The sequence below is a fragment of the Gymnodraco acuticeps genome, unplaced genomic scaffold (assembly GCF_902827175.1).
Source record: "Gymnodraco acuticeps unplaced genomic scaffold, fGymAcu1.1, whole genome shotgun sequence".
NCBI classification, from domain to species: Eukaryota; Metazoa; Chordata; class Actinopteri; order Perciformes; family Bathydraconidae; genus Gymnodraco; species Gymnodraco acuticeps.
In genome coordinates this window covers 960,597-988,442 of record NW_022992206.1, presented here as the reverse complement: position 1 = coordinate 988,442, position 27,846 = coordinate 960,597, and the positions used below count along the sequence as shown (strand labels likewise).

Below are 27,846 nucleotides of genomic sequence, written 5' to 3'. Positions count from 1 at the left end.
TGCCAAGCCCCAACTCAGAAAGGATTGCTTTCTCTCATGTCAGGTTTTGTTATGTTTGTTTATTTTGTTGGACATAAGTTTTTATTAAGTCCTCTTTTTGTTACGCTATTTGTTTCCTCCTTGTGAGCGCCTTTTGTTATTTCCACCAACTACTCTGTTAAGAGGGATTACCTGAACTGTATAAATAAATATACATTTTTTTATATTCAAGACTTTGTCTCTGGGTCGTACATTTGGGTTCATCAGTTTGTGTCGAGGTCCTGACAATGTTTTACAAATCAGATATTAATGTGTAGAAGTAAAACATGTGAAATAATACAGCAATATCCTGTAAAATTATGTGAAAACATGAATAAAACTGCACATCTTCAGATGTTATACATACATAAGTGTCCTACACCAATAATACAAAGTTATTATGGTATTGTATGCTGTGTGTACCTTGTGTGCACCGCTTAGTGCTTAAAGCACGTTATTGAATTATTGTTTTAATATGTTACATTTGATGAAAAAAATATTAAGAGTACATACTTTCATAGGGGGAAAGTAGAAGGTCAATGATAGAAATATAGAATATAAAAAATCAAGAAGATACTGTAATTGATCTCTACAATAAAACATTTTAGTGCTGGATGTACAAAGATATTAATAGGAGGATGTGCAAAACTAATTAGGCTTTATTTAAAAAATGTAAGAATACTTTAGGTTAAGATCTTCTTTTAAATAAGAAAAAAGCTTTGGGGGTATCTACAGATAAATATCAAGCCTGACAAAGTACTTACCGTCTAATATATTGCTTTCCTGCAACTGTGTTGAAGCAACTTCAGCGTCGTCCCTGCAGAAGGAAGCCATGCATGCAACGCAGCCAGAAGGCTAAATTCTAGGCTGTGTCTTTAGTTGAAAGCCCAGAAAATAATATGCTACACAGGGGCGGACTGTGTTCTGGAGAATCACAGTACGTCCGGTCATCAGCGAACCGAGCCGGTCGCCAGCGGGTCGTTGACGACCGGGCTCGGTTCGCTGACGGCCGGCACCGGCCTTTATTTTTTTTAATGTGTTTAAACGGCATCATGTAAGTTGCGCTGACAGGCGACAGAGGTCCTCAGCTTCCCCGCAGCGAGGCTCCCCCCACCCCCCGTTGACAGTTCAAGAACGTCGGCACACTAATCAGATTTCATTTTTTAAATGGCACTTCATATCAAAAAGGTTGCCGACCCCTGGTTTAAACCAATGTGTTTTTTAATAAACTGTCATATTTAGCAAAGAAATGCTGAGCCCTGGACCAAACCAATCCAGGAGTATCACAGAGAACAAACTGTAAGCCTTGGTTTGTCACACGCAACTCCTCCTGTTCCTCACCCTCTGGTAAGTTGATTTTGAGTTGAGTTTTTTTAATTAAAACCGAGGCCAGAGCGAGTCCACAGCTGTTGTATCAGACTGAGCCCGAGCTGTCAACAGCAGGCAGGACTGTAGTTTGTCTGTTGCTCCATCTTGTCCAATCGTGTACATGTATATTCATGACGTAGTGAAACACAACGTCTCTGAGAGACAGCTAAGCTGCGTCAGTCGTCATGGTTAAGACACCGAGAAAAGCAGCGACTGATGACAAGGAAGCAGATTGTTGGAAAATAAGTTGATTCTGTCTGACTTTGTTAATTCAACGTTTATAATATTTCCAGAATGGAAAACGTCATTTTAACTGAACAGAGAAGTCAATACGCTAATGGTAGCATACTGATGTTGTGACACAATGTACTGTAAATCTGCAACATTTATGCTTTATTGCCAAGTCATTTGTTTCTTAAGTCATTATTGTTTGAAGTGAAGGATTAGTACAGTTTTTTTAATTGATTTGCCAAAAAAATCTATTTTGTCACAATAGTTTCTTCAATATCACCTTAACCATTGAGATGTGCATCCAGCAAACTGCTGCTTTAACATTGAAACAATTAATAAATATTGGATTTGGCTGCCTTCCAAAAAGTTTGAGACCTGATAACAGCCCACACTATTAACTGTTGTGTCCTTATGTTATGCTGTTTGCTGCACGTGTAGGTATTTTGTCTGTTTTGGGTAACTATAAAAGTGTGTATTTGGTATTGTTAGTCTAATTGTTAAAAAACGAATACCAATCATCATGCATCAAGATCAATGAAGAATCTTCTTTTGATTGTATCGAAGTGCACTGAATCGAAATCAAAGCGTGAGAAACTTCAGGATTCCCACCCTTTGTGCTCACATCCACACAGGACAGATGTTGCCTCTACTAAAGCAGCTGACAACTTATTGGTCAGAATTGATCAGACAGACACGCTATGTGACTACTTAGCACACCCGAGCACTCAGAATTACCCTAATTGCCTCATCGATGCCGTTCTCTCACACAGAGCATGAGGCTGGCATTTAACGTTACCATAAAAGTAAGTGAAACCCAGGAAAATGTCATAATGGGTATTGTCTTTTCTTCTCAGGACTTCATCATTCATCATCACTATACAGTTTCAACGCCACTGTATAATTACATCACTATAAAGATGATGCTATTTCTCAATGCTCTCCGCCCTTGAAGCCCCACACATTCAATATATTTGCTGGAGCATCTTTGAAACCCCCATAAAACACACCCTTTGTATTTCCATTTTCTTCCTTTGGCACAAACACTATTCATTTCAACAAATGATTAACACTCGAGTGTGACACAGCGCTCTCTCTGGGTAGCTTCCACCATGTGTGTGTTATGTCAGCAGAGCCTGGCAAAGCTTGGCTGCGGCCTGTATTCACTGCATGCACCATCTTGGCCAGAGGCACTTTCCAAGGGAGGATGGGTTCCCAGATCTCTTCATCATCACGAGTGTGCCAGACATGTGTGTAATGGTCTCTCTCATGCCTCACTGCAGACTGTCTCCGCCTCGCAAAAACGACATACAGCATTGTTGACAAACGCTCTTTCCTGAATTCCCAACAGGTCCAGTGGCCTTTTCACAAACAGATACCCAGACTGCACACACACACACAGTTTGAAGGCACTTAAGCACAGAACAAGCACCTGACTGCCCACGTACATGCACATTTGCACAGGCTTAAAGGCAAAACACACAGGTCAAGTTTGTTTTCCGTTTGTCTGAACTGAACTGGCATTTTTCGACTTCAGTGTGGGACTGACAATCACTATAGGTCAAAGCAAATTGCTTTTTGTCCAAGGTGTCTTGAAAACAAGCCTACCTAAATAATTACTCACTCAACCACCCTCCAGCAGCTGGAGGAGAAACACTGGGTCCTTTCACGTTTAGAGGAAGATATGATATGTCTGATTTCATGAACCATGATGTCACTGTGGAAAAAAGTGCCATAACAGGATTTAACCCGTCTCTTCAATCTGACATTACAGCATCTTGACCATCGATCTGTGCTGCTCAGCCAGGCTGCTTGATAAGAAGTGCTCAGACCATAGACAGCTGATTATACTTTGTGTGCACAGCCTGGCCTTTTCCCTGTCTGACACCAGTCTATTACAGCAGCGCTCTCTAAGGAGCTGTAATCAACTATATAGCTGTTGCAGGTATGATAAGGATGAAAAGAGCATATAGTTAAGCCACCAAAGACTGACCCGGGCCATCAGAGATAAATACATCATCTTGTCCAATAATAAACCACATTGACTTTCCCCTTGCCAACAGATATATACCATTCAATACCATGTGTTTACTACGATAAGCTATGATGGAACACACTGCATGTCTTTTTTATAGTTTTTCAGTAATGCTAGGACAGACCTTATGATGCAATCACATAGTTCACTGATCCGTAAATCCGGCCATGAAAATATTTAATGAAGCTAGTTCAATATCAAATCGATAGTCTTCTCACAGGCAGATTAGCACATGCCAAAGATCGCCATGGCTACGCCAAGTTGTTACTATAACAATAGGAAATTATAAAAAAAAAACATGATTACATTTAAGATTTTAAAAACACTGAATGTTAGCATTTTTGCTTTTGTGACAAATAATTAATCAATTATAAAGAGGCCCTATTATGCAAATGTTAAGGTTTCATATGTATTTTGTGCCTCTACTGTGTAAAGTTGACTGTAACTAAGACTTATATTATTGGCCCCTTTTCAACCGTGTTGATCAGATCGTCTAATCAATAAATCTAAATCATTCAGATCTACATTTTTTTTAAATGTTGCATCACTTTGTTTTATTTTGCTGCAACAAGGAAAGTGCTGATAAATTCAACTTTAGCAAATCCAACAGTAAGTGGCAGCAAGTGTACTCATGGCTTTGTAGATTAATGGATTAACTGCACTGTTAAATGTTAAAACATCCCTTTGTACACTGCTACATTGTTACACATCAATAATGTATGATGTTAAGAGCATTCTGTGACAAAGCGTTGTAACTTTGTTTATGTACAGTGAGCCCACTTTACCACAGCCTTTGTCTACCTCTACCTCATTTTCCAGAACAAATTTGACAACAATGCTCAGAAAAAATAGGTTTTCTCTCAGTGTATGATGCACGTATAGAGATAGAAGGAAGTCTGTTCATTCTTTATGAAATATTCTATTGAAGCAACAATCAGTTTAGAAATAAATAAATCAGCTTTTCCCCTAGAAATCTGGGTTATTTCAAGTAATCAACAATACATTCCTTTACTGTTAATTACTATCAAAGAAAGGGAAGAAGTGTGCATCAGGCATAAGGCAGAGAAAATGATCTCACACATAAAACTGACAAAGGCTCACACTTTAGACAATTGAGAGTCTAGAGGTGTCTTTTGACATGTGGGAGGAAAACTCACACCAGCATGAAGTGAACAGGTATGAAAGCACAACTACACAGAGTAAAACAGACTCAATGTATATTATTTTTGTAAGGAAATAAGTATATTCTCATGTTTATTCTACCATGTTTATAAGAAAGTTTCAAACCCTTAGCAACCATAAATAGTGTCGGAAATGTTCTGATTATCCACATATTTTTCCAATCAAATGTAGAGTACATGTATTAAAAAGGTATTAGACTATTGGCAATTCAAAAATGAACAGTTATTATTTAACTGTTAGTTAAATAATTTAAAGTGAGTGTAAAATGTTTCTTTCACCGACTGATTAGGGACTCAAGGAAAAGTATAAAGCTTTAGAATTATTTGTATGCTTCGTTTGAATTATGCAACTTACAATATTACTTATTGATGTATTCGGTTATAAACTTCACTTGTCCAGTAGCTTTGAGGCTTCGGTGACATTTGCATCCATGAAATATCTTAATGTATGGTGTAAATGTACATGAGCTTTATTTTATCAATCATAATGTTTCCCACAGGCAGTGTGTAGTGCAGCCCGGTGTGTGTCAGTCATTCTTCCAGCTGCTGTGCAGGATCAGCTGGAAGCAAATTGGTCCAGTTCTTTTTGATGTGTGCTTTCAGTATTTTGTGTAGTCATTTATCAAACCAGATCGCCAACATCAGAAAGTTAAAGTCTTAAAAAGATGAAAATCTTAAAGTGATGCTACATCTTCTGAAATCTTCTCTGGTGTGTACTGATGAAGAGTGACAGAACCATTACTTCTTAAAAAGGGAGCATTTTATTTCACAGTTTGTGCTAATAGAAATATTTTTTTAAAAGCTGATATGTTTCCGTGCAACACTAGTTTTTAAAGTGACGGATTACAACAACAAAAAATTCAGACTTATCGAAGAGATGCAAGTAGACGGCTATTATAAATTGTGTTATTATATTTCGAGTTGGATTTTTTCTTGAAAACTTAGAGAATGCTGTTGCTAGGCTGTCAGATGTAGCATGTACCATTTGAATATAAATAAAAATGTACTATTCATTTTATAAACAAGTGCTTTTATATTTTGATATATGGTTTGCATTATATTGGAAATAAACAGACAGGAAAGGGGCAGAGGAAGGTGATAACATTCAGAAAAATGACTGCAGAGTGAAGCAATGTTCACATTACTAAACAGATATACAGAGTTAAATATGTAAATACACAGCCTGTAAGACACACATGCACATATGTGTTCAAACGCACCCTCCCACACACATGCAGACAAACACAAGAGTTTCTGGCATGTGAAGAGAGCTGACAGATGGTGGAGGGTCTGGACTCTGATTCTAGATGGACGTTTGTCAAGTATTGAAGAAACAGAAATGTTGTTACGTCTGATTTGTAGGGAGAGTCAGTCGCTAAGGATTGTACAGACGAGATCACAATTAAGAATTATATAATGATAGAGTAGAACAATATAATTAAACAGGAAAACACAGTCTGCAGCACAGAGAATTCCTAAAAAGGAATCCAAAACCTGTCAAGATGCATTTGTCTTTTTTTTTTTTTTTTTTTTTTTTTTAATAGGAGCAAAACCAACAGACTGAAGAGAAATAAATATACCTTTCAGAACGAATCCCAAAATAATTCCTAACTTGAGAATCATTTCAATCACCTCCAATCTTTGAACGTTGTGAAACCTTTGAGACATATTTCTCATACATTATCAGAGTTGTTTTTATTAAGTGTCTGTCTTGCAGCCTTGAGTGTCTTTAGAACTTTTTCACACAAATGCGTCACCATGACTCAACATTTAGTCATCACGATGCAAAATAAATAACCCAAGTGGAAACTAAGATTGTGTGTCTCTGTTATACGCTTGTGTTATAAAATAATAACAAATAGTATTACTATACCCCAATCTTTAATTTAGGGATAAGGACTTTAGATATATCAATAGGTGAATCTGAACAACACTAGAATATTATTCTCAAAATAGAAAGGTTGTTTTCTGGAAAATCCATCATATATGCAACCATTGGCAACGGGTAGTCACACAAACATATCAACCCAAATGTTATATAGTACCATCAGTTCCATAATATATCCGTTTTATTTTATCAAGACTCCAATTACTCCACTAACACAGGATAAAAAAACAGTATAGGCATTCAGCTAGTAAAATAAAGTCACAAGAAGACTTTGCTTTTATTGAACGTGTAAAAGTTCAAAAAGATTGGGAACCACTGACTTGAAAACATTAATCAACAGCCATGCAGGACCAATACACAGTATCAAACTGCTTCCCAGGTCTAAAAGACCTGCAGAAAATGTCTCCGCAGTACACCCATCCATCAAATCTGAGTCATTCTGTAAAAAGCTGAAGTATTTGGGGGGTCTCATTTAGGATTTGGCCAAATCAGTGGGAAAAAAAACGTTGCACGAAAGGTCCCTGTTGAGACAGACAGAGCCTCGCACTGTAGGAGCAGGCAGAGTAGGCATGAGCAGAATTCAATGACACGGATGATAGTGAAGCCCCTGGGCTGGTCAAAGAACAGAGAGTTACCCAAAGAAACCATTTCTGAATCAATACTATTACTGTAGATTAAATATCAAAGAAGAGAGAGGCAAAGTGTTGACTTAATAGCTGCATCAAACAGACAGGCAGCATTTTGTTAATGGGGTAGTTTTAGGACAGAGGGCAGAGAGGTTTGGGAGAAAAAAATATAGCATACAAAAATACAGAAAATGGAAAAGTATCACCTACCTGAAATGAGCATCATTATTTGCAGCTCTCACAATGGATTACTGTAGACTGGCCAAAATGGCTTTCATTTCAAAATTACAGTACAACGTAACAATGCCTCATACTATCTTTCATTTTGTGCTACAGCTTCCGCTATCAAAGGGGGCCTATTTGGGGGGTTTTTCCTTTCCTGTAGTGTGTTGTATAGGTTTATTGTCTTTTCTTTTTAATGACTGTTTTTAAATGCTATTTTATAACATGTTTCCGCTGCACTATTTCTTAATGCTCTTAAAGGTCACCTATTATGCAAAATGCACTTTTTGATGTCTTTTATACATAAATATGTGTCCCTGGTGTAAGGAGACTCACAAACTGTCAGAAAATACAACCCTCTGTTTTCCTCCTTACCCACATCTCTAAAAACGGGGGTAAAACGGTGCTGATCCAGATTTGCTGCGGTCATGACGTCATTACTCATTTGCGGGCTGGCTTTACATTGAACTCCTGGCAATGTTCCGCCCACCCAACCTATCGTCCACTATCAGAAACAATGCGCAACGTGTTTTGGAAGTAATATGGTCTGTGTTTACATTAGCAAGCATCGCTAACACTCTGAGCTAACTCGCGAGAGAGAAAGCGTTTGAGCACCATACTGTTTCAGAAATAATGTTTGATGTGGTTTGGAACATAACATTGCGTTTAATCACAGCAGCGTTTAGCTGAGTTTCAGCCGGTGGAGCAGACACTCTTCTCTTCACAGAGCTCACCGCTTGCATGCGCTCCAAAGGGGCGTGGCCAGCAGCAGCTCGGGTTTCATTTGAAGCTACTGACCCAGAATCAGCACTTTAGTAACAGGGCTGAAATAGAGGGGTATGAGGCATGCTACAATGGGTGATCTGTTTGGTATTTTGACATGTTTTGTATAGATATGGTGATATAACATATTGTTCAAATATAGCATAATAGGTGAGCTTTAATGTCTTTCATTTTTTGTAAAGCACTTTGAATTACCTTGTAATTACAGGTGCTGTATAAATAAACGTGCCTTGCCGTGTGCATGTAAATGGTCGTCCAAGGCTGAAATCTGAAATGCCTCAATTGGACTCCTTCCTGAACATAGTGACGTCATTGTGTAACGCTTACTATTGACTGGCGCTTCAACACATTGCACATGATAGGCTAAGGGCCGAGACATCTCTGAGCGGTTGACCAATCACAATAGAGCTGGCCAGCTAACCAATCAGAGCAGACTGGACTCTGGTTTCAGACAGAGGGTGAAAAAAGGTGCTGCAGCAACAATAAATACCTTTTTGAACATTAAAGCATTGGAACATGTCACAGTAGAGGTAAACAATTTAAATATGAAATTCTCATTCTATTACTGAAACCGGTAGGTAAGTCTAAAAATAATTGCTCTTTATTTCAACGGTGTGACTTGAATGTACATTTGTATATTGTACACCTGTGTCACTGAATGGCAAATCGCTGACAATAGTAATTCTGACTCGTGTTGAAACATGACACCAACTTGCATAAAATTAAGGTACATGCTTTTGAAGGAAGAAAACATAAAAGTATTTAATGGCTTCATAGTGAAGCAGTCAATGTGAACAACCGCATTGTCACTGGCTCACTGAACGAGTGGGTTTGGTTGAAGTGAGATGCCTCGATGGGCTGATAATAGTTTATCTTGATTTAACTGTCATTCCTCTAAATGAGCTGCTAAATCAATCGTGACACAGGGCCGTCATTTTACTGTGTCACTGGAAGGTTTATTGGGGAATAAAAAACATCCGAACAACGTGAGATGAAGCATGAAATTTCATGGCTTGAGCCTGTTTTTTGTTCTTGTTTAAAGAAGTCCCCGAACGAAACCCTACAAGGTTAAAATGAATAGAAATGTAACAGATTTTATACGATGACTGCCATAAAAGAAACCATATTATTGGTCTGAGTCGCTAAAAGTGAGGGCAACCACTATAATGAAACGCAATAAACAAGGCGACTAATTTTCAACCAAGCATGGAAAAAAGACCTTGTGAAAGAAAAGAAAAGGTGTCACCACTCAAATGTTAGCAGTCATGCTCGATTTAAAAACGCTGTCAAACATTCCATTTATTTTTATGGCAAAGAAAAACAATGACCAGAAGAAACACAACTCTGAAGCTAGATTAATGAGACCTTCAAAGGGATGTACCTCTGATCTAATTCTGTCCAGGTTCTAAATTAACACAAGAAGCATGCATTTAAATTAGAAGATTAGATTAAATTGTGTATAGACGCTCTGCTCAGGTTATTGCTTCACTCCAAATAAGTACAAGCCTAGCGACCATAAAATAAAAATGCTCGAATTACATGTTTTGAAAATCTGATAAGCAGGAGATGATTCTAGCAGAAAATGTATAGTGACAATAATGTTTATTTAAACATCATTCAAAAAGTAAATAGATAGCTTTTCAGCACATTGGATTTTAATTTGAGTGGCAAAGACAAACAAAAATAATGTTTCTTTCTTTTCTAGACCCAAAATAATCACCTGTAAAAAGAAAAAATGTTTTTTATTCTAATTTAACAGTCACTGATTATTCTAAACAGGTCTGAAGCTAAAGTGCCAACAGGAGCAGAGGATCAACTGGGGGGAAATAACCATTTACTCGCTCAAAGAAATTGCAACCAAGCAGATGGTGAGCACCTCAGGGAAAACGGGATATGGTGGAACTTTGACCACAAAACAGAGGATCGGCTCGCTCATTCAAGGAATCATGAAAGAAAGTGTCAAGTGCTAATGATATCTGCCTCTGCTGTGTGGCCGGGTTTCTGCTTTATGCCTTAACCTTAGACTGGGACTGACACAGCTTTTAGCTTTTAGCTTACAAGTTGTCATGTAAAAGTAGCTTGAATGGTTTGTATTTATTTATTAGGTAACAAATGATCAGAAGGGAGTCACGATAGTAGCAAATGCTGCGGTAAATGCACATATTAGCCACTTAAGACACATTATAAACTCTACATCCACCCAGTAAAGGTGTGTGAATAATAACAGCAAGGATCCCTATAGAAAGATATATATATAGATATATATATATATATTACTGCTGCTGCTGTATATAACATGTTATACTGAGTATTCTTTCTGGTCATGTCCTTTCTAGTCTAGATATCTATATTTATTGGCTGTTTATTGATTTTATTATATATATTTTTCCAAATGTTTAAATATTTTTATTGTAAAGCCTGAACACATTGCTGCTGTAACACAATAATTTGGGAAGAATAAAGTATAAATGTCCCTAGTTATCTATATATCTATCTTAAATCTGAAATGTGTTGGTCCATTGTATTAAATTGCAGTACTTGGATTAACAGCCAATATATTCATGCTTGCTAATATGCCTTAAAAATGCATTATTCAGCACGTGGTTCATTATTTACATGCTTTTACCAGCAGTAGTTTGTCATGTGCAAAACCCTGTTGAATTCTCGAGAAAATTAAGGCTCAGTGATGGCAGCTCAGGGCAATCTTTAATCAACTATTCATAATCTACGGTGTTTATCCAGCACTAAATTGTATTTGCTTTCCTTTTTTGCCGTTAGCTGGAAGCACTTAACCCATGAAGGTTGAACCCAATTTAACTGCAGAGCACTAATTACAGTAATGCCACGCAAGATCAAAAAAGCACAGGTATGGATCAAAAGTGAAATAAATTACTATGCAGGCTTCAAAGTTTTTGTTTTGTTGAGACCTTTATAAATCACCAGATAAATGATTCGCCATTACAAGACTGTGGAGAAGGTTCCTACACGATGTGAAGGCGCATAAACAATAACTCGTGGGTCAGTGTCTCCAACGTGAATCATAAAAACAAGAGCATAAACTGAGGGCAAGAGAAAATGTCAAAACAAGTGGGATGTTGAAGGCCTGTGTGCTCTTCCATGAGAAAAATTATTTTCCTCTACTTTTCTTCCTCTAAATGGATATTTTCTTTACTCTTCTGTGGCCCCCATATTACTGAAACTAGCCACTTCAGTGAATGAGAGACACTGACACAGTAAACTGTAATGTCAGAACAAGGAGCCACCAAAATGCTTTCCAGTGAGCATTAAAGTCTAGAACGCTCTGAGCTTCTTATTCCCGGGTCACTGCCTCTCTTTTGTGCTACTCATGTGCACCACCGAATGAAACAAATGACATTTACCAAAAAAACATTTTCTTCTCACTGAACAAGGGCTGAACATTTGCTGCAGTCGAAGTAAGAAAGGACATCCCTGTCAGGATCTCCTGTGGTTGTACTAGACGAGACCTAGAAGTACAATCTGTGTCGCAGGTGATGCCTGTTAACTTTACAGGCGCATCTGCTTTACAACTGAATAATGTAATCTGACGTATCCTGCCTGAGATCATGAATTATATTTTCCCCGACTTCTTGTCAGAGTAGCTCTCACTTCTTGGGTAACTACACCAACTTTTTTTTGAGCTGCAGCTCCTGTGTTACTGTGTTACCGTTACATAAGGTTAGAGTAAAATATTCATCAAGCTGCTCCGGAGCACATCTGTATGCAGCTGAGTGCTGAGGAAACACTTTTTCTGTAAACCTGCTAACTACACCAGGGTGGCTGCTGCCAGCTTTAAAGTGGTGTTCGTGCAAATGTGCTTGATTGCTTTTGTGTACGCTTGTGTAGTGAAGTTGATACACACATGGCGTGTGAGTTTGAGTGGTAAAGTTTTACACATGCGGGTGCTTACACAAGCATGCTTTCATGCACATGTCTAAGAGTCGGCCCGTCTTCATCGGTATGCTGAGTTTGTATTCCTGAGCAAGCATCGCCTTCCTTTAAAGCAAACATTTATGTCTAGCCGCAGTGCTCGTAGACGTGGACGTCCCTCGTCTCTCCGCATGCTAGATCATGCAGCAAACGATGTCTTGCTGGTGCAGGGCAGGTTATGAGGTGGTCATAACATTTAAATTGGTTACCTTCCGGGGCCATCAGCTGCTCCATCCTGGCCAGGAGAAGCAGCTGGCATCTGGCTGACCTGTGGATCTCCGGGAAAAGCCATAACTCCAGACCCCACCTAATGACCAGTCTCCATTAAAGGTTTACTGTTAAATCCATACAACTGACCGGACCGCTTTACATCACTTTAGGAGCTTTTTCTCTTTTTCAAATGTTGTAATGACCGTTATTCAATTAGAGTGTTGAATGATTGGCGACTACCTTGAATAGAGTTTGATTTTCCATACATTGGCTCAGAAACCCCGGTGATAGTAAGAGAAGATGAACTGTGTTGATTTACTCAACCTGTAGGCTGACTGAAGCCTCTTTCTTAACCTCCGGCTGTCTTAATGTAAAAAGGCAGAAGAGGGGAATGCTAATATATATATTAAGGATAAAGAGAAAGGAGATCAGAGGAATCTAAATTAAATATGCAAGGACATCGTTTGCCTGCATTAATGAAGAGGGAATGAGCACGGTGCTAATGACGAAGGATTTAAGGCTTCCATGTGAGAGAGGGATCAAGCGCACGCTGCAGGAGAGGCTCATTACTGTGGGCCACACCAGCTCCTACCTGTGAGAGCGTGCATATAAGCATATTCTGTGTGTCAGCGACAGAAAGAAATATGGAGTTCATGCACCGGGCTTTGCATGCTCCACTGTGTTTATCAATGGATTAATAATCCCCTGCAATACGCTGAAGGAGAAAACAACATACGCAAATAAGACATATAAAAGATGCATAAAACTGTGTTCTGTAACACTAAGTTCACTCTGGTTAACGCTGGAGGCGTCGCCATGTGGGATACATCCCATGTGGTTTAACACTGTGGAGGCAGGATGCTTAACAAATCGTTTTTGAGTATTAGACTGACTAACCAATACAGACAAAAATATATACAAAATTAGGGCTGTACAATTAATCAAAATGTTATCTAAATGGCAATATTCAAATCGCAGTATATTTGGTGAAGGATATGTGAAAATATTTGAATGAATCGTGGTGCTGCAGAGTCCCAGCCTACAAACTATATTCTGCAGACTTAAAGGGGCCCTATTGTGCTCTTTGGGGTTTTCCTTTTCCTATAGTGTGTTCTACAGGTTTTTGTGCATGTAAATGGTCTGCAGAGGCTAAAATCCCTGTTCTCTCCAGAGGGAGTCTCTCTCCCACACTCTCCCACCCACCTGAAACGCTCCCATTGGACTCCTTTGTTTATTTCCGTAACGATACGATATACTTTATTGTCCCCGTAAGGAAATTTGTTCTGGACTCTGTCCTGCAGTTCCGCATACATGTACATATACAAACATAGTAAACATTAAAATACATACAAATATCATCACTCATACACCGTTTGAACAAACACCATACACAGACGCACATACTGACAATGGCGACCTATTGCACAACCCTCATGGCCAACATTCAAAAGCACATTTCATTACATGTGAATGTTAAGAAGCTTAAGTAGGTAGGAATGAGTGCTTATAGCGGTTCAGCCTGCTCTTGGGAACCCTGAATACCAGAAGGTAGGAGCTGGAATTCTGGGTGGAGTATGTGGGTGGGATCAGACACCATTTGTTGTGCCTGTCTAATAATGGACTGTGACATCACTGTGTAACGCTAGCGCTCCAATACATTGTACATGGGTGTATTGAGGGTTAAGTATCTTGCCCAAGGATAAATCGACATGTTGACTGCACAGTCTGGGATAGAATCCACAATTATCTGGTTCAAAGACGACAGCACTCCCTCACAGCAACAGTCGCCCATTAAAAACGAACGCATCGTATCCACCTAAACAAGATCTGGGAATGAGCCAAATCAGAGCCCTCACCCATTAAGTTGATAATTGATAAATAAAAATACTTAGAATCTTACCTATGACTAATGCTGTAGTATTCATGGCCTCAGCCCAGTTAAAACACAGTGCCTAAAGAACAGACCACCCACACAGTGTAACAGCCTACACGTGTATCACTACTCACTATTCTCACACCTAACATGATAATTATCAGAGATGTGAAAACACCAGATGTCTGCAGTCAATGAAATGACTGAAAAAAGTGTGTGTCCTAATCATGGCTCAGTCATAATATTGTATCACACACTGCAGAGCATCTCTCCAGCTTGGCATTGGCAAAGTGTTGATCACACTGGAAGGCAGTAGAGGAAGCAGAGCCAGAGTCTGGGCTGGTTCAAGAGCAGTCTAGCATTTAGCTGAAACGCAGGGGAGAGCGGAAACAAGGATAAAAAGAAATATGGAGCCTGCATCCCACTGCTTTACCTTCAATTTATGTTACCTATGGATGCAACTAACTGTTTACGACTGACGTCTGAGGCTCAGGAGGTACAGTGGTCGTCCACCAATCAGAGGGTTGGTGGTTCGAAGTGTCCTTGAGCAAAATTGCTCCAGATGGCATGAGGAGTGTGTGTGTGTGTGTGTGTGTGTGTGTGTGTGTGTGTGTGTGTGTGTGTGTGTGTGTGTGTGTGTGTGTGTGTGTGTGTGTGTGTGTGTGTGTGTGTGTGTGTGTGTGTGTGTGTGTGTGTGTGTGTGTGTGTGTGTGTGTGTGTGTTTATCACTCCTGTATGGTAGCCTGTGAATGGCTGAATGCTGACATGTGTTGTAAAAGCTCTTTGAGTGGTCGCAAAGACTTGGGAAGAGTTATATAAAAGTATATGGGATTAGTTTTGTGTCATAAAGATAGAGGAACACTTTCTCAGAATCAATCAAAACTAAGAGTTTAAAAGAAAAAATAAATCGAGACAAGCAAAATTAATTTAATTTAAAAAATAAAACTATGAATTGCAAACAAATTATTTGTGTAATCATGTAAACTATAAGTCTTTGTTCTTTGTTTTAACATATATTTTTGTTTGCAGTTCTTGTTTCTTCTTTCTCAATGATCAGACTTTTGCTCTCGCTCCTGTCAACTTGCCTTCAAAATAAAAGCATTTAAATAAAACAGGAAGTTAACCTAAATTACATTTAAGACATACAAGTGCAACGAAAGTAACAAAAACAATGTAATATCCTTTTCAGTTTCACAGAACACAAATTGGGCTATTTACATAATATGTTTACATGATTTTGTTGTGCAATAAAACAACCAGATGGACACACGATAAAGAAAATGTTCAAATTCGGCTCTGATCGTAACAACATCGGGCCATTCGTGAGGGCATCTTAAGCCATCGTATGACCACCGGCGGTGTTTCTCAGGCTCCGGCAGCAACTTCGTGAGCGGTGGCAAAATATTTGGCATGCCAAAAAATTGCCGAAGGGCCTTGCAAAGGTTCATTTTCGTGTTGAATTTGTGTGTCCATTTTGCCCTTCGTAAGGCACTCGTGAGGGCATCTTGTCAAATCGTGCTATGCTGTTAACCTGGTTTTTGTCTGTGCATTGACAAGAACAAGTATTTTCGCTTTAAATAACAGTAAGGAGCAAATCTGCAAGTCTCCAAATAATTAACTATTAAGACCAGCCCAATCAAAATCCACAATTATTTGGGTAATGTCAAGTAGGTAGTAAGGGAAGAGTCCAACTTAGCCACAGTAAACAACTTGCATCCAGAGGTTCTTAAGTAAAACACTGGATCAGCTGCAGGGATAGTTTTGGTGTGACTGCGCCAATAGTTGACCTCAGAAGGAACCCAATAACACACAAGATCTACATGAATTTTCATGTGGGATCAAGGTAATGTGAATTTTGGAGATTGTATTATATTCAGCCCTTTAACCTGTTAAGCCCTGAGCCTGTTTTTCTGGTCTCAGGCTCGAAAATGATATTCCCAGAACAAATGACTATATATTCACTTCTAAAAGGGTGTAAATTAATAATCTTTTTTCTCAAAGCAATGATAAACCTGTGAGTTGGATGTAGAAAAGTCACGATCAATATAGATTTTTTTTTATTTTAAAGTAAATTCAGATTGAACATAGTAAAAAAAATATAGTGTCCGTCCAAAAAAAAAACATTACTTATAGTGAAAACCACCCTTGAATGATGGGATAGTAGACTAAAAGCTTTAGGAATCCAAACTATAACATATAATAAGTACCCTGTATCAGGATTGATGCAAAACAAGTGACATCTGACCTTTTTAGAGAGGTTTAGCAAAAGAAACCCCACTTCTGGGGTCATTTGGGTGGATTTGCCATATCTCTGGAACCCCTCAGTTGATTTTGATGATTGACATCTCTTTTGAACCGTTAGAGCCAATAGAATCGAGAGGGAGTTCCTCAAGTGAGATTGATGCACACGCAGTTTGCCCAAACCGAAAGCTATGTTACGCTCTGAAAACTGAAAACTAGGCTTATTACCATAAATATGATGATGGATTATATCAGTGATCATTTCAAAGTGACACAGACACATTGGATTAACCTTCAGCAGCGTTTTTCTCGTTTTAATGCCATTGAATACAACTTTTGATCAGGAAAACAGCAAAGGTAAGACATATTTGCCGTTTTGGCTCAGTAAAGCTACGTTGTACGTTGCCTGGGTTTGCCTTCGCCGCCGCAAGTTTTGGTCGGACAGTGATGATACTTATACCTCTATAATCTGTGGAATCTCAGCTTTATATATTCTTTGTGCAGATCTGATAAGTAATAAAGTATTTCTACCGTGAGTTCTGTGCTAAGTGCGTTAGCATTTCTTCGCTCAGGGCTAATTCAGAGGCTTGTTATTACTCTTGTGTTTTGTTTAGCTAAAAAGGGTTTATATCGTCAGTTAGCTGAGTTTCTTCCCGTTAAGTGGGTATGACACATTAATAGGTTGTTAAATGTTAAGAAGCCCTGAGACACAGTTTCGCTGGCGGGGGCTGTCGGGTTTAACAGGTTAAGCTGAAAGCAGAACAAAGACAACATGTAATACATTTCCAAGTTGGTATTGGATTCCGAGTATTATCTGAGGAACAGTACCTCATTTTCATTGCTACAACATTTAAATAAGCCACTATCTTGGGGTCCTAATGAAAGTTATTTGAATAACATCCGTGGTAAAAATGTATTTTGTCCATGAAACAACCAGACAGTACTACAGCAAAAGTTATTATACATAAAACAAAAACATGTATTTTTTTTCAATAAAGTAGAAAGATCTACTATGCTTGCTATTGCTGGCTGGATAGAAAATATGTGTTCATAATTGATCAAATAGCCAAATGTACATGAACAGAAGATATTTGTCCACTCTGTAAGCAGATGTAGACATTGGTAGACAGGCTATGGGGTAAAAATGGATTTAAGTAGTATCCTATTAATCACGGGTGTAGAGTGACAGGCTATACCTCTCACTGCTTAGCAACCAACCTCTGCAGGGCAACCGTCAGAGATGAGATTTACCAATCGTATCTCCTCTCTAAGTGTCCATTGTGTGGCAGCAGATCTTTAACACATGTGGTTCTCTAACACTGCTGTTGTTCTTTCTGCTAGTATTATTAATTATTCACACACACATATAAGAGGATCAATACACAAAAACAACAAATCATAGGTGAAAGTGTACATAAAGTATTCAGCAGCTTGTGTTCTTTTTGCTGCATTTTATACAAACCAGGAAGTGCACGTCCACACCTTCAGATAGAAAATATCAGTGCTGTCTTACCTTGAACAGGCGCAGTATGTTAGCCACCATGATGGAGACGGAGCTGGACGAGGCTCCGATGACGCCCACCACCCTCTCAGGTTTGGTGATGATTGGTGCCCCTCCGCCGAGACACTTGACGTCTGTCCCGTCCTTCTCGATGAGCGCCTGCACGAAGGTGAGCGACTGCTCCAAGGCGTGAGTGTCCCTGGAACAGGTGTCCAGGATACGTGCCCCCAGAGTGATGTTGGGCAGCAGATTATTGTCGTTATTGATGCGGTCAAGGGCAAAGAGCATGGCCTCCAGTCTGTGTATACCCTTCTCTTTCTTCAGCTCCCCACATGGCTTGCCATCGTGGCCCCTGGCGTGCACCGGGAAGAGCCCACCTAAGGAGATGTGCCCGTCGATGCGGATGGAGTTCAAATGTGTGTGTCCCGGCCCTTTGGGTTTGGCAGCCTGAGTGACTTCTAGAGAGCTGTAGAGGAGAAGCAGCAGCAGCAGAGGCAGAGTCAGGCTTGTCCGATCCGGTCCACACGCCAGGGGTTGAAACATGGCCGCGGCCCGAGCACACATCTACACGGCTACAACCGAACACGGCAATCCGAAAACAACTGAAGCCAGGTATCACTTGACGACGGCCAGAGGGTTAATTGCAATACCTTTTGAAGCAGTTGGCACAGAAAAGGCTTCGTCTCATGTCTCTTCTCTCTTCCAGGCATTCAATTCATGCAGAATATGAGCTTGGTTATTTAACTGATACAAATCCAGTCCTCTTCCCCTCTTTCAGTCCCTCACTCCATCATCTGACCACAGTGGTCGGCAGCTGCTCATTTGCCTGTTGTTGTTATTCACAGACTTACCTATGGAGATCCTTCACTTGGGGCATTAGGAAGAACAAAGGTGAGCGATAAGCTTTTTTCTCCGTCTCTCCTTCCTCTCTTGCTCCGTCTCTTTCCTCTCCACCTCAATCAGAAGTTTTTAATCTCCCCTGTTCCTCTGGGCAGGGATTTGGTATATGTCAGAGCCCTCAGGCCTGCTTAGGTCCACAGGCTTCAGAGTGAATTCCTGAAAGATGAAAAAGAGAAGAGTAGTGAGCGAGTGCACAGAGAAAACTGAAAAAAAAGGCAAAGGGATTTATTGTGGTGTGAGCTTTTCAATACCGCTTTTTTGCTTAACCTTTTAAGTGTAGCGTTATGTGGAATAAAGAGACATTTCTGCCCTAAACTCTTTTCTTTCTCTTATATAGTCTTCCTACGTCTACCATTTGAAATTCAAAGGTTTCCATAGGCTCTCAAGGTTGACAAGGCTGAGAGTCAGATCCCAACGCTTCATATTCACCAATCAACCTTGCTGCCTAAGTATTATGGTTACAGTGATATAAAAACAGTGCTGTTGGCATTAGCAATAGTTAGGTTGGTGTTTTGTGTTCTATAATTTTTTATAAAATGTATCACCATTGCCGCCACATTACTTCTTCAAAGCCAGACAATTCATCGGAAAATTAAGAATTTAAAGGGAAGTTCAAAAGGACTGAATAAACTACAGATAAGGATTATCTCTTTGTGCTGAATGGACCTCTCCAGCATTACCCAGGTATCTCTGCTTACTAAAGGCAAAATCAATTACATATATTCTAATGGGATTCTTATGTGGGCCTCAGAGACTCTGAGCATGTCTAGGTCTGTGCCTTGAAGGCTAGAAAAGTACAACAAACCAATGGGGGTATGTTATAAGAAAATAAGTAGAAATTATAATAACGCTATTACAAATGAAGCTTAGCGCAAGTTCAGACAGGAAGACCTATCACTCCGTATTGCACGTCATGGCAATACTCGCTCCCTGCACTAAATGACAGGGAGCGCCACTCCTCAGCTAACCTATCACTCCCCTCCATTTACAAGCCTAATTATCGCACCTGTTAATCCCTCTATATATGCTCTCCCCTTTCCTATCAGCTGTCTTCCAGGTGTCAACGTGCAGGGGCGCAGTAAGGGGGTGAAAAGTTAGGACGATTCTAAGGGCCCGTGACTGACAGGGGCCCCAAAATGTTTAGAACATTAAGAAAAAAAATGTAAGTAACCTTTCATCAATCCTCAATAATTAACATTAATAGAACGTTATATTGATAAATTACTCACTAAACTTACGATTCATTTAACTTATTTTCTTCCAAAAGTTAATTACCCAAAGCCTCTGTACACCCCCTTCTATTTACATGTAATGGTTTGGTCCTGCCTCCAAACGTGGTGCAGCACCGGCACTTGCAGAGACTGAAAGCATGTGAGGAGGGATGCTAGTACTTAGCCTACATACGTGTGTTGTACCATGTCTCAACGACCAACAAAGTCAGGCTCTAAGAAAAGAAGAGAAAGGAGAGAAAGACAAGAGAGAGGGACTAAAGGGCGACAGTATGTCACCCAGTTTTTCACAAGAAAAGGTGGGTGTGGTCCATGAGTGGTGGAAATTAGTCTGTTAGCTAATGTTTTTTTGTTTACTAAGCTGACATTAAGTACTGTTAATATCTTTACTGAAAATGCAGAGGTCTTTCATTTCACTGCTCTTTTAGCTGACATTTAAAGGTATGGTACTGTAGGTAATTCACTTCAGAAACACTTTTTGTTATATTCCATGGAATGCTCAGTCTTAACATCCCGATAGCATTGAATATCTTAAGTGCTTTGACAACAAATACGTACAAAAATGTCATCTGTGGAAGCTGTGGCGCTGTAAAAAGCACGACCAATCATCTGAGCTGGCCCAGCTAAAATAACTGGATGGCCTACCTGCCTGTCAGCCTTCCATCTGTGCACAAGCTTATCTCGTGCCCTCATTGGTCATGTGCGCGTTTGTGTGTGTTGGAGGAGGGGCTCTGTAAGGAACTCTGAAGGAAGGGGCAGATTTTTTTCGGTTGTGTACTTTCAAATTCTAGCGCACTCGAGCTGGTTTCTCCATTCTTACCTACCTACCTTTAATAAATGCAGGCACATTTTTAGCGCCTATTCATACTAAATCAGTTGTCCCTCCCCCTGGTGCCAGGACCAACAGATCCATCTCTAAGCTCAGCAGCCATGTCCCCCCATAAGGCTGAACCTGAACCAGCTTTTCTCCCAACTGAAGGAGGTGAGCAGCATTGTGTTGAATGACATGCCACTTAACATATCTGCAGGGAGACTGGAATACAAAATATATATATATATATATATATATATATATAACAAAAAGCTAACATCTAATTTAAATTATACATTTCAAACAGTATTTTCCCACATAGCCAATGATCTATATACAACAAAAAACTGCTTTTAATCTATTTAGGATGATGGACAGTTTGAAGCATTGAGTGGTCAGTCTGTATTAGGTAAACAAAATGTTAATCACCAACATTTTGGTTATGATATTAATACTAATGTTATTATATTAAAGCAGGGGTGGGGAACCTCCGGCCCCCGGGCCATATATGGACCGCTAGACCATTTGGTACGGCCCTCGAGGTAATTTATAAACAAAGTGGCCTGTGCCTGGTGGTGGGGCCCAATGTGATATATTTTCATGGGGCCCAAAATCCCTGGCGGCGCCCCTGTCAACGCGCAAGCAGCAGCAGGGCTTCGTCCCAGCTCCAGGCATTATTCATCAGCTCCGCAGTCTTGCGGATTACGGTGTGTCCACACAGCAGCTTTGACCAAATCTTGAAAATCCTGGAGCTGGGCGTGTCTGACAGCTTGGGGATTTCGCGACCAACAACCAATCACATGAATATCACATGAATATCCCGCTCCCGACATACAAAGCAAAAAAACCCGGTTCTTCTACACTATTGTCAAATAGGAAGGGCTATGATGAACATTTATTTTTTTAACATTTTGAACATTTATGAGATTAATGTTTATGGTGCTATTTTATGCTACATTCCATGTTGGCTAATGATACTGTCTATGCTTGCTAGCAACGAAGTAGCTAGCATGGGGGGGAGGTGGCAGAGGCAGTGGGTGAAACTGGTAGGTTTTCGCTTGTTTGGGGATTTTATATCCAGTTTACTTCGTTGCTAGTTTACTTCGTTGCTAGCAAGCATAGACAGTGTCATTAGCCAGCATGGAATGTAGCATAAAATAGCACCATAAACATTAATCTCATAAATGTTCAAAATGTTCAAAAAATAAATGTTCATCATAGCCCTTCCTATTTGACAATAGTGTAGAAGAACCGGGTTTTTTTGCTTTGTATGTCGGGGGCGGGATATTCATGTGATATTCATGTGATTGGTTGTTGGTCGCGAAATCCCCAAGCTGTCAGACACGCCCAGCTCCAGGATTTTCAAGATTTGGTCAAAGCTGCTGTGTGGACACACCGTTAAGCTACAGGCGGCGTTCCCCAGTCGGCTAGCGGTTCCAGCCGGCCGCCCCGCAAACCCGGACGCGGGAGGAAAAGACAAGGAAATCGGGCTCCACGGAAGTTCCTCTGGCTTAATGGAAATGGGCTATACTTCACGCAAACAATTGACGCACGCCTTCAGTCTATCAAGAGGGCATCACTGGCATCAGGGCCGCTCAAATGCGGCGCTTCCGGCTTCACGCGGAACGGGTCCTCATCGCATGCGAAGCTTTACCCATTCTGGCTTCAACCACAACCCCTCCTGCAGGCAGGCAGGGCTCAAGCTACATCCCATTGAAGCAGTGGCGGCGCCAGAGATTTTCTCTAGGGGGTGCTGTGGGGTAGCTTGACGTTTCATAGAGGGTGCTCAAACATTAAGGGTTTCCCATTAATGCACCAGCGCTACAGTTGAATTTTCTACTGCAACACTCCCCACACGCACACACAGTGTACCCGCGACAGTTACAATGAAGGCTCGATAATCAGCTCACGGCATATAGGTGTAATCAGGGGTAAAGTGCTATTTTTACAAGTGGGGAGAGGACCTCACCTCCTCTAGGAGGGTCCGGGGGCATGCTCCCCCGGGAAGATTTTTTTTTTAAATATTGAAGTTAAAAGCATCAATCTGGTGCACTTTGAGAGCAACATTAAGAGATCTACAGTATGGATACATCTCTCAACACCCATACGAAACAGAACTGTAAACAGATTTACTTTTTCTTTATGGATATTTTACAAATCACTCCCCTTTTAAAACAAACCGTTTGAGACCCACTGAGATAACTAGACTCAAGTTAACTATCTAAACACTGAGAGTCCTTTACTTCACCTGAGCTGAGGTTATCTGAAACTCTCAGTCTGACAGGAGAGAGTTCTCCCTCCACCTTCTTGTTGAAAAAGCTCCTTATATCCGTTAGCTTGGCTAGCTAGCACCAGATGCTAACCACAACGATCTCCGGTAGATCTCTCTCTCGCTCGCTCGCCCACGCACACAAAATGGCTCGTGCCACACACACAGAGCAGAGCTTGAATGAAACACAGAGACCCAGAAGTAAGCTACTTGTACTCACAAGGCCTATTATGTGCAGAATCCCTCTCACTTTCATGTGGTTTTGATTGAGTGTCCACACGTGGACGTTTAAAGACTAAAAAACGTTGCTGTTAGCATATCATTTAGCGCTCTAGCTAACAGGAAGTCACTCAAGTGTCACAAAGTAATTTAGCCTATGGGTAGGTCAAAAATCGAATGGGTGCTGGCCATTGGCCTAATCATATCACCTGTGTTGGCTTTATGTTTTTGGTCAAACATTTGTTTGTTTCACATTTGCATTGATGTAATCAATAATTTTTCTAATTTAATAAAAATAATAATAATAATTTTCGAAAAAAATAAAAAAACATATTTCTTGGGGGTGCTTAGGGGGTGCTTTGGCAATCCTGGGGGGTGCTTCAGCACCCCCTAGCTCCCCCCTGGCGCCGCCTCTGCATTGAAGCTACTTCCTCCTGCGCCTCACCTCTAAAACAGCCGTCAGGGTAGCGCTGGCAAGAGGCAGTTGCAACAAATTCACGAGATGTTTCGTTATATTGTTATGACATTTGGGTCATGCAGAGTGAGATCGCTACCCCTTTAAGAGAGGGGTGTGGCGCGTGCATGTGTGCGTGGGCATGGTATGGTAGACCGAGCGGGATTCATGTTTTTTAGAAATAAACGAGGCAGCAGAAAAAGGAAGGTCTGTGATCTTGCGAAACAGAAGAGCTAAATAAATGCAACGACCTCCCAAGAAGAGCTCGCCTCTCTCCAGTCTTTCCGATAAAATGGGTTATTGAACCCGAAGCGTGTTGCTTCTGCCCTGGGAGACGACAGAGAGTCATCCCCCCGTTTCCTCGACTACGGTCTGGGAGCCGACAGGAAGTTCAATACGATGCATTGCTACAGTGCTGGAATTGGGCCGGTACTCACCGGTACGCAGTACCGGCACTTCTGGTTCTGACCCATGGAGTACCGGCACTTCTTGCTCAGTACCGGCATGCTGGCGGTACTCCGGTACTCATGCACCGTGCCAGTACTCAACACTCTCCCGCCGTTCTTATTATACATCCATATATATATATACAGCCGCCCGGTACTCAGTAGATGCGTCATGAGGTGCCGAACGGACATTCTCATCGCTCTAACCGCTGGAGTTTCACAGCGGCTGTCAGCTGTTTACTCCTGTCATTCAAACAGAACGTGCTGGTGAGGGGGCGGGGCTTATCTTCTCCATGTAAATACTGTGGTGGAAACGACTATGTCAAAATTAACCTATTTGACCGTGATTTAATAGTAATACACGTTTCAAAATAATAATAATAATAATAATAATGCCGAAGTAACAACATACTGAAAACTGTTAGTAAAACCATGTTTTAATGCTTTACAATTGACATGCCTAGATGCACGTGTGTTGTGTTTATGCAGTGCAACTCCCACCCAGTGGGTGGCTATGTAGAGTGATATAACAGAGCAGGCACGCCCCCGAGAGAAGGAAAGCAAGTCACGTCACAAATTAGCATTTCTAAAATGTTAGCGTGGATTAATAAAAGTGCAAAAAGACAGCGGTTGTCGCCGGAAGAAACTTCAAATACAGAGAATGCTGTGCCTGTGTTGGAAATTGTGTCTGATGGGGAGCTTTCTTTGGTTGATCCTCCTGCTCCAAGTTCTAGTGCATTAGCATTAGCACTAGCTCCGCCGCCTCCTCCAGAGCCTCTAACGTTAGCTGCTGCTGGCGCAACTGCCACCACCAACACCGGGCAAAGCGATGCACCTGACTGCTGGACAACGGACCAGGTGCAATATTTTTGCAAGACCAATGCATGGCTCCTTCTTAAAGATAAGAAGCTAGGATGTCGGATATGCAGAGATGTCAAATCTTTGGGAATACACACTGGACAAGGACTGAAACTGTCAACTGAATGGGGTGAGTGTGCAGTGTCTCATTTCGGTGTTGACAAGGGCAAACAACAAGCTAGCCTGAGAAAAAAAATCAAAGAACATAAAGAATCACAAGCCCATGTAAAAGCTGCTGACATCCTTACATCTGCTTCACGTGAAACTATTCAACATCAAGTGCAGTCTATGCATACATCTGAATTAGACACCACTATCAGAGTTTTTCGAACGGCATATAAAATTGGCAAACATAGCCGGCCATTCACAGACATGCCAATTGATTTGAATGTACAGAAACTGAATGGGCTGAACGTGGGCAGGGTTTTGCACTCTAATAAAACCTGTGGCGAAATCATCGACCACATAGCTCATGAGCTGAAGAAAAAAAATGGCAAAAGACATTACAGAAAACCAAAGAAAACTCTGTGTTTTGGTCGATGAATCTACCACTATTAGTGGTAAAACGGTGCTTGTTGTGTGTCTACGCTCAGCATTAGCTGATGCTGAGCCCGAAACGTTTTTTTGGGAGTTGATCGAGTTGGATGGAACAACGGCTGATGACATCACAAAGGCGTTAATGGAGTGTCTTGGAAGAGATTTTAACGAGGACTTTTTAGGTCAGTGTTTCGTTTCTTTTGCATGTGATGGGGCTTCAGTCATGCTAGGGAAGAGAACAGGCGTTGCTACCCAGTTGTGTAGTAAATTCCCAAGCCTGTTTGTGTGGCACTGCTCCAATCATCGTCTAGAGCTGGCAGTTGGGGATGTGGTCAAGGAGGTCTCAGGGCTCAATCATTTCCAGATCTTTTTTGACAAACTCTATTCCTTGTTCCATGCCTCCCCCAAAAATCAGAGGCAGTTAGCGCAGTGTGCGCAAGCAGTCGGACAGCGTCTCCTGGTGATAGGGCGTGTTTTGTCCATCCGCTGGGTGGCTTCAAGTGAAAGGAGCATCAGAGCAGTCTGGGAAAACTACCGAGTGCTTCATGATCACTTCACAAATGCTGCAAACGACACGAGCAGGGATTCCAGAGACAGAGCAAAGTACAAGGGCCTGGATGATGTGCTCACATCTGCAACGTTTGTCAGCAATCTGGGACTGATGTACGATGCGCTCACAGAGCTCAGCGACCTCTCTCGGCAACTCCAAAAAAGAGAGATGACACTGCCTACAGCAGATAGGCTCTTAACTCGAGAAATACGAGTTTTTGAATCCATGGTCACCATGCCTGGCCCACACATGACTACAGTTCATACAGCTCTAGCTGAGAAGTCCTTCAAGGGTGTTGCCCTGCGTGAGAATGGCAGGCTTGTACAGATTCATGCAGGTCAGTTTTTCCGCAGTATGGTAGAGAATCTGAGACACAGAATGACTTCCACAACCTCCTCTCATGTCAGCACAAGAGAAATCCCATTACATGGCCGGGAGGCCCGGGACAATCAGCTAATCCAGGACATGAAAGTTATCCATCCTGGAAGTTGGCCTGAAGAGGAGTTAGACATACAGTATGGGGACGTAGAGGTGCTACGTTTGTGCGAAGTGCTGAAAGTGGAAAGAAGAGAGACTGTTCAGGGCTTTCGCGAATACAAGGAAACCAGGGCATCCCGTACACCTGCTGCCATGGAGCCTCTACTGAAAGCAGTCCGAACCATCGCTGTCTCCACTAGTGAGTGTGAGCGGGCATTCAGCTGCATGAACAATATCCTTACTGCAAAAAGGAATGCTCTCTCTGTCAGCCGACTGTCCAGCCTGGTTTTCATTAAATGTAATGGACCATCACTAGGACAGTTCAATCCGGAACAGTATGTGAGGTCCTGGCTGGCAAAGGGAAGGAGAAGTGCTGATGAAAGAGCCTGTCCAGCTCCAGCCCCTGATACTGATGTCCCCAAGGCCTTCTGGAGCCTTTTCTAACAATGTGAAGTATATTGCAAAGCAGCTCACCCAGTGAGAAGACTTTTGGCATAATGTGCCGATTTGTACAGATCCTGGAGATAGAAGGACTTCAGACCAACCAGGGAGTTATCTTATCAGCTTGGTGTTCAATGTAACTCTTTACCATGGCTCAGACTTTGTTACTTGCAGTTACAGTTTCTCATTTTAGATTGTGCAAATTTTGCATTTGTTTTTTTACATGTTCTTTGTTCATGCTCTTTATCATTTTTCTGAGTTGGAAAGTTAGATTGCATCATAGTTTACTTTATACATATTTGTATTCTTCAGTGGTGAAGTATATTGCAAAGCAGCTCAGCCATGTGAGAAGACATTTGGCACTTTTTCGTTTTTCGTTTTCTGAGTTGGAAAGTTAGATTGCATTCAAAATGTACAGAAATACTTCATTTTGTTAAAGCTTTTTATAAAAAATGCTTCTGACCAGAGCTTTGTTTCCTTGTCATTAATGTTGAACACCACCAGAGGGGCTCTCACCTGAAAGGTCTCTGCTT

General features: G+C 41.0%; 1 protein-coding gene across 2 annotated transcripts in view; it reads right to left on the bottom strand.

Moving 5' to 3' along the window:
* Nucleotides 1–27,846, bottom strand: part of LOC117539523 (metabotropic glutamate receptor 4-like) — a 221,139-nt gene that overhangs the window by 142,227 nt on the left and 51,066 nt on the right. For both annotated transcript variants that reach the window (XM_034205718.1, XM_034205719.1), the window contains exon 2: nucleotides 18,135–19,178. In XM_034205718.1, coding sequence (XP_034061609.1) covers nucleotides 18,135–18,686 — 552 coding nt within the window. In that variant the 5' untranslated portion in view covers nucleotides 18,687–19,178. The remainder of the gene's footprint in view (nucleotides 1–18,134; nucleotides 19,179–27,846) is intronic.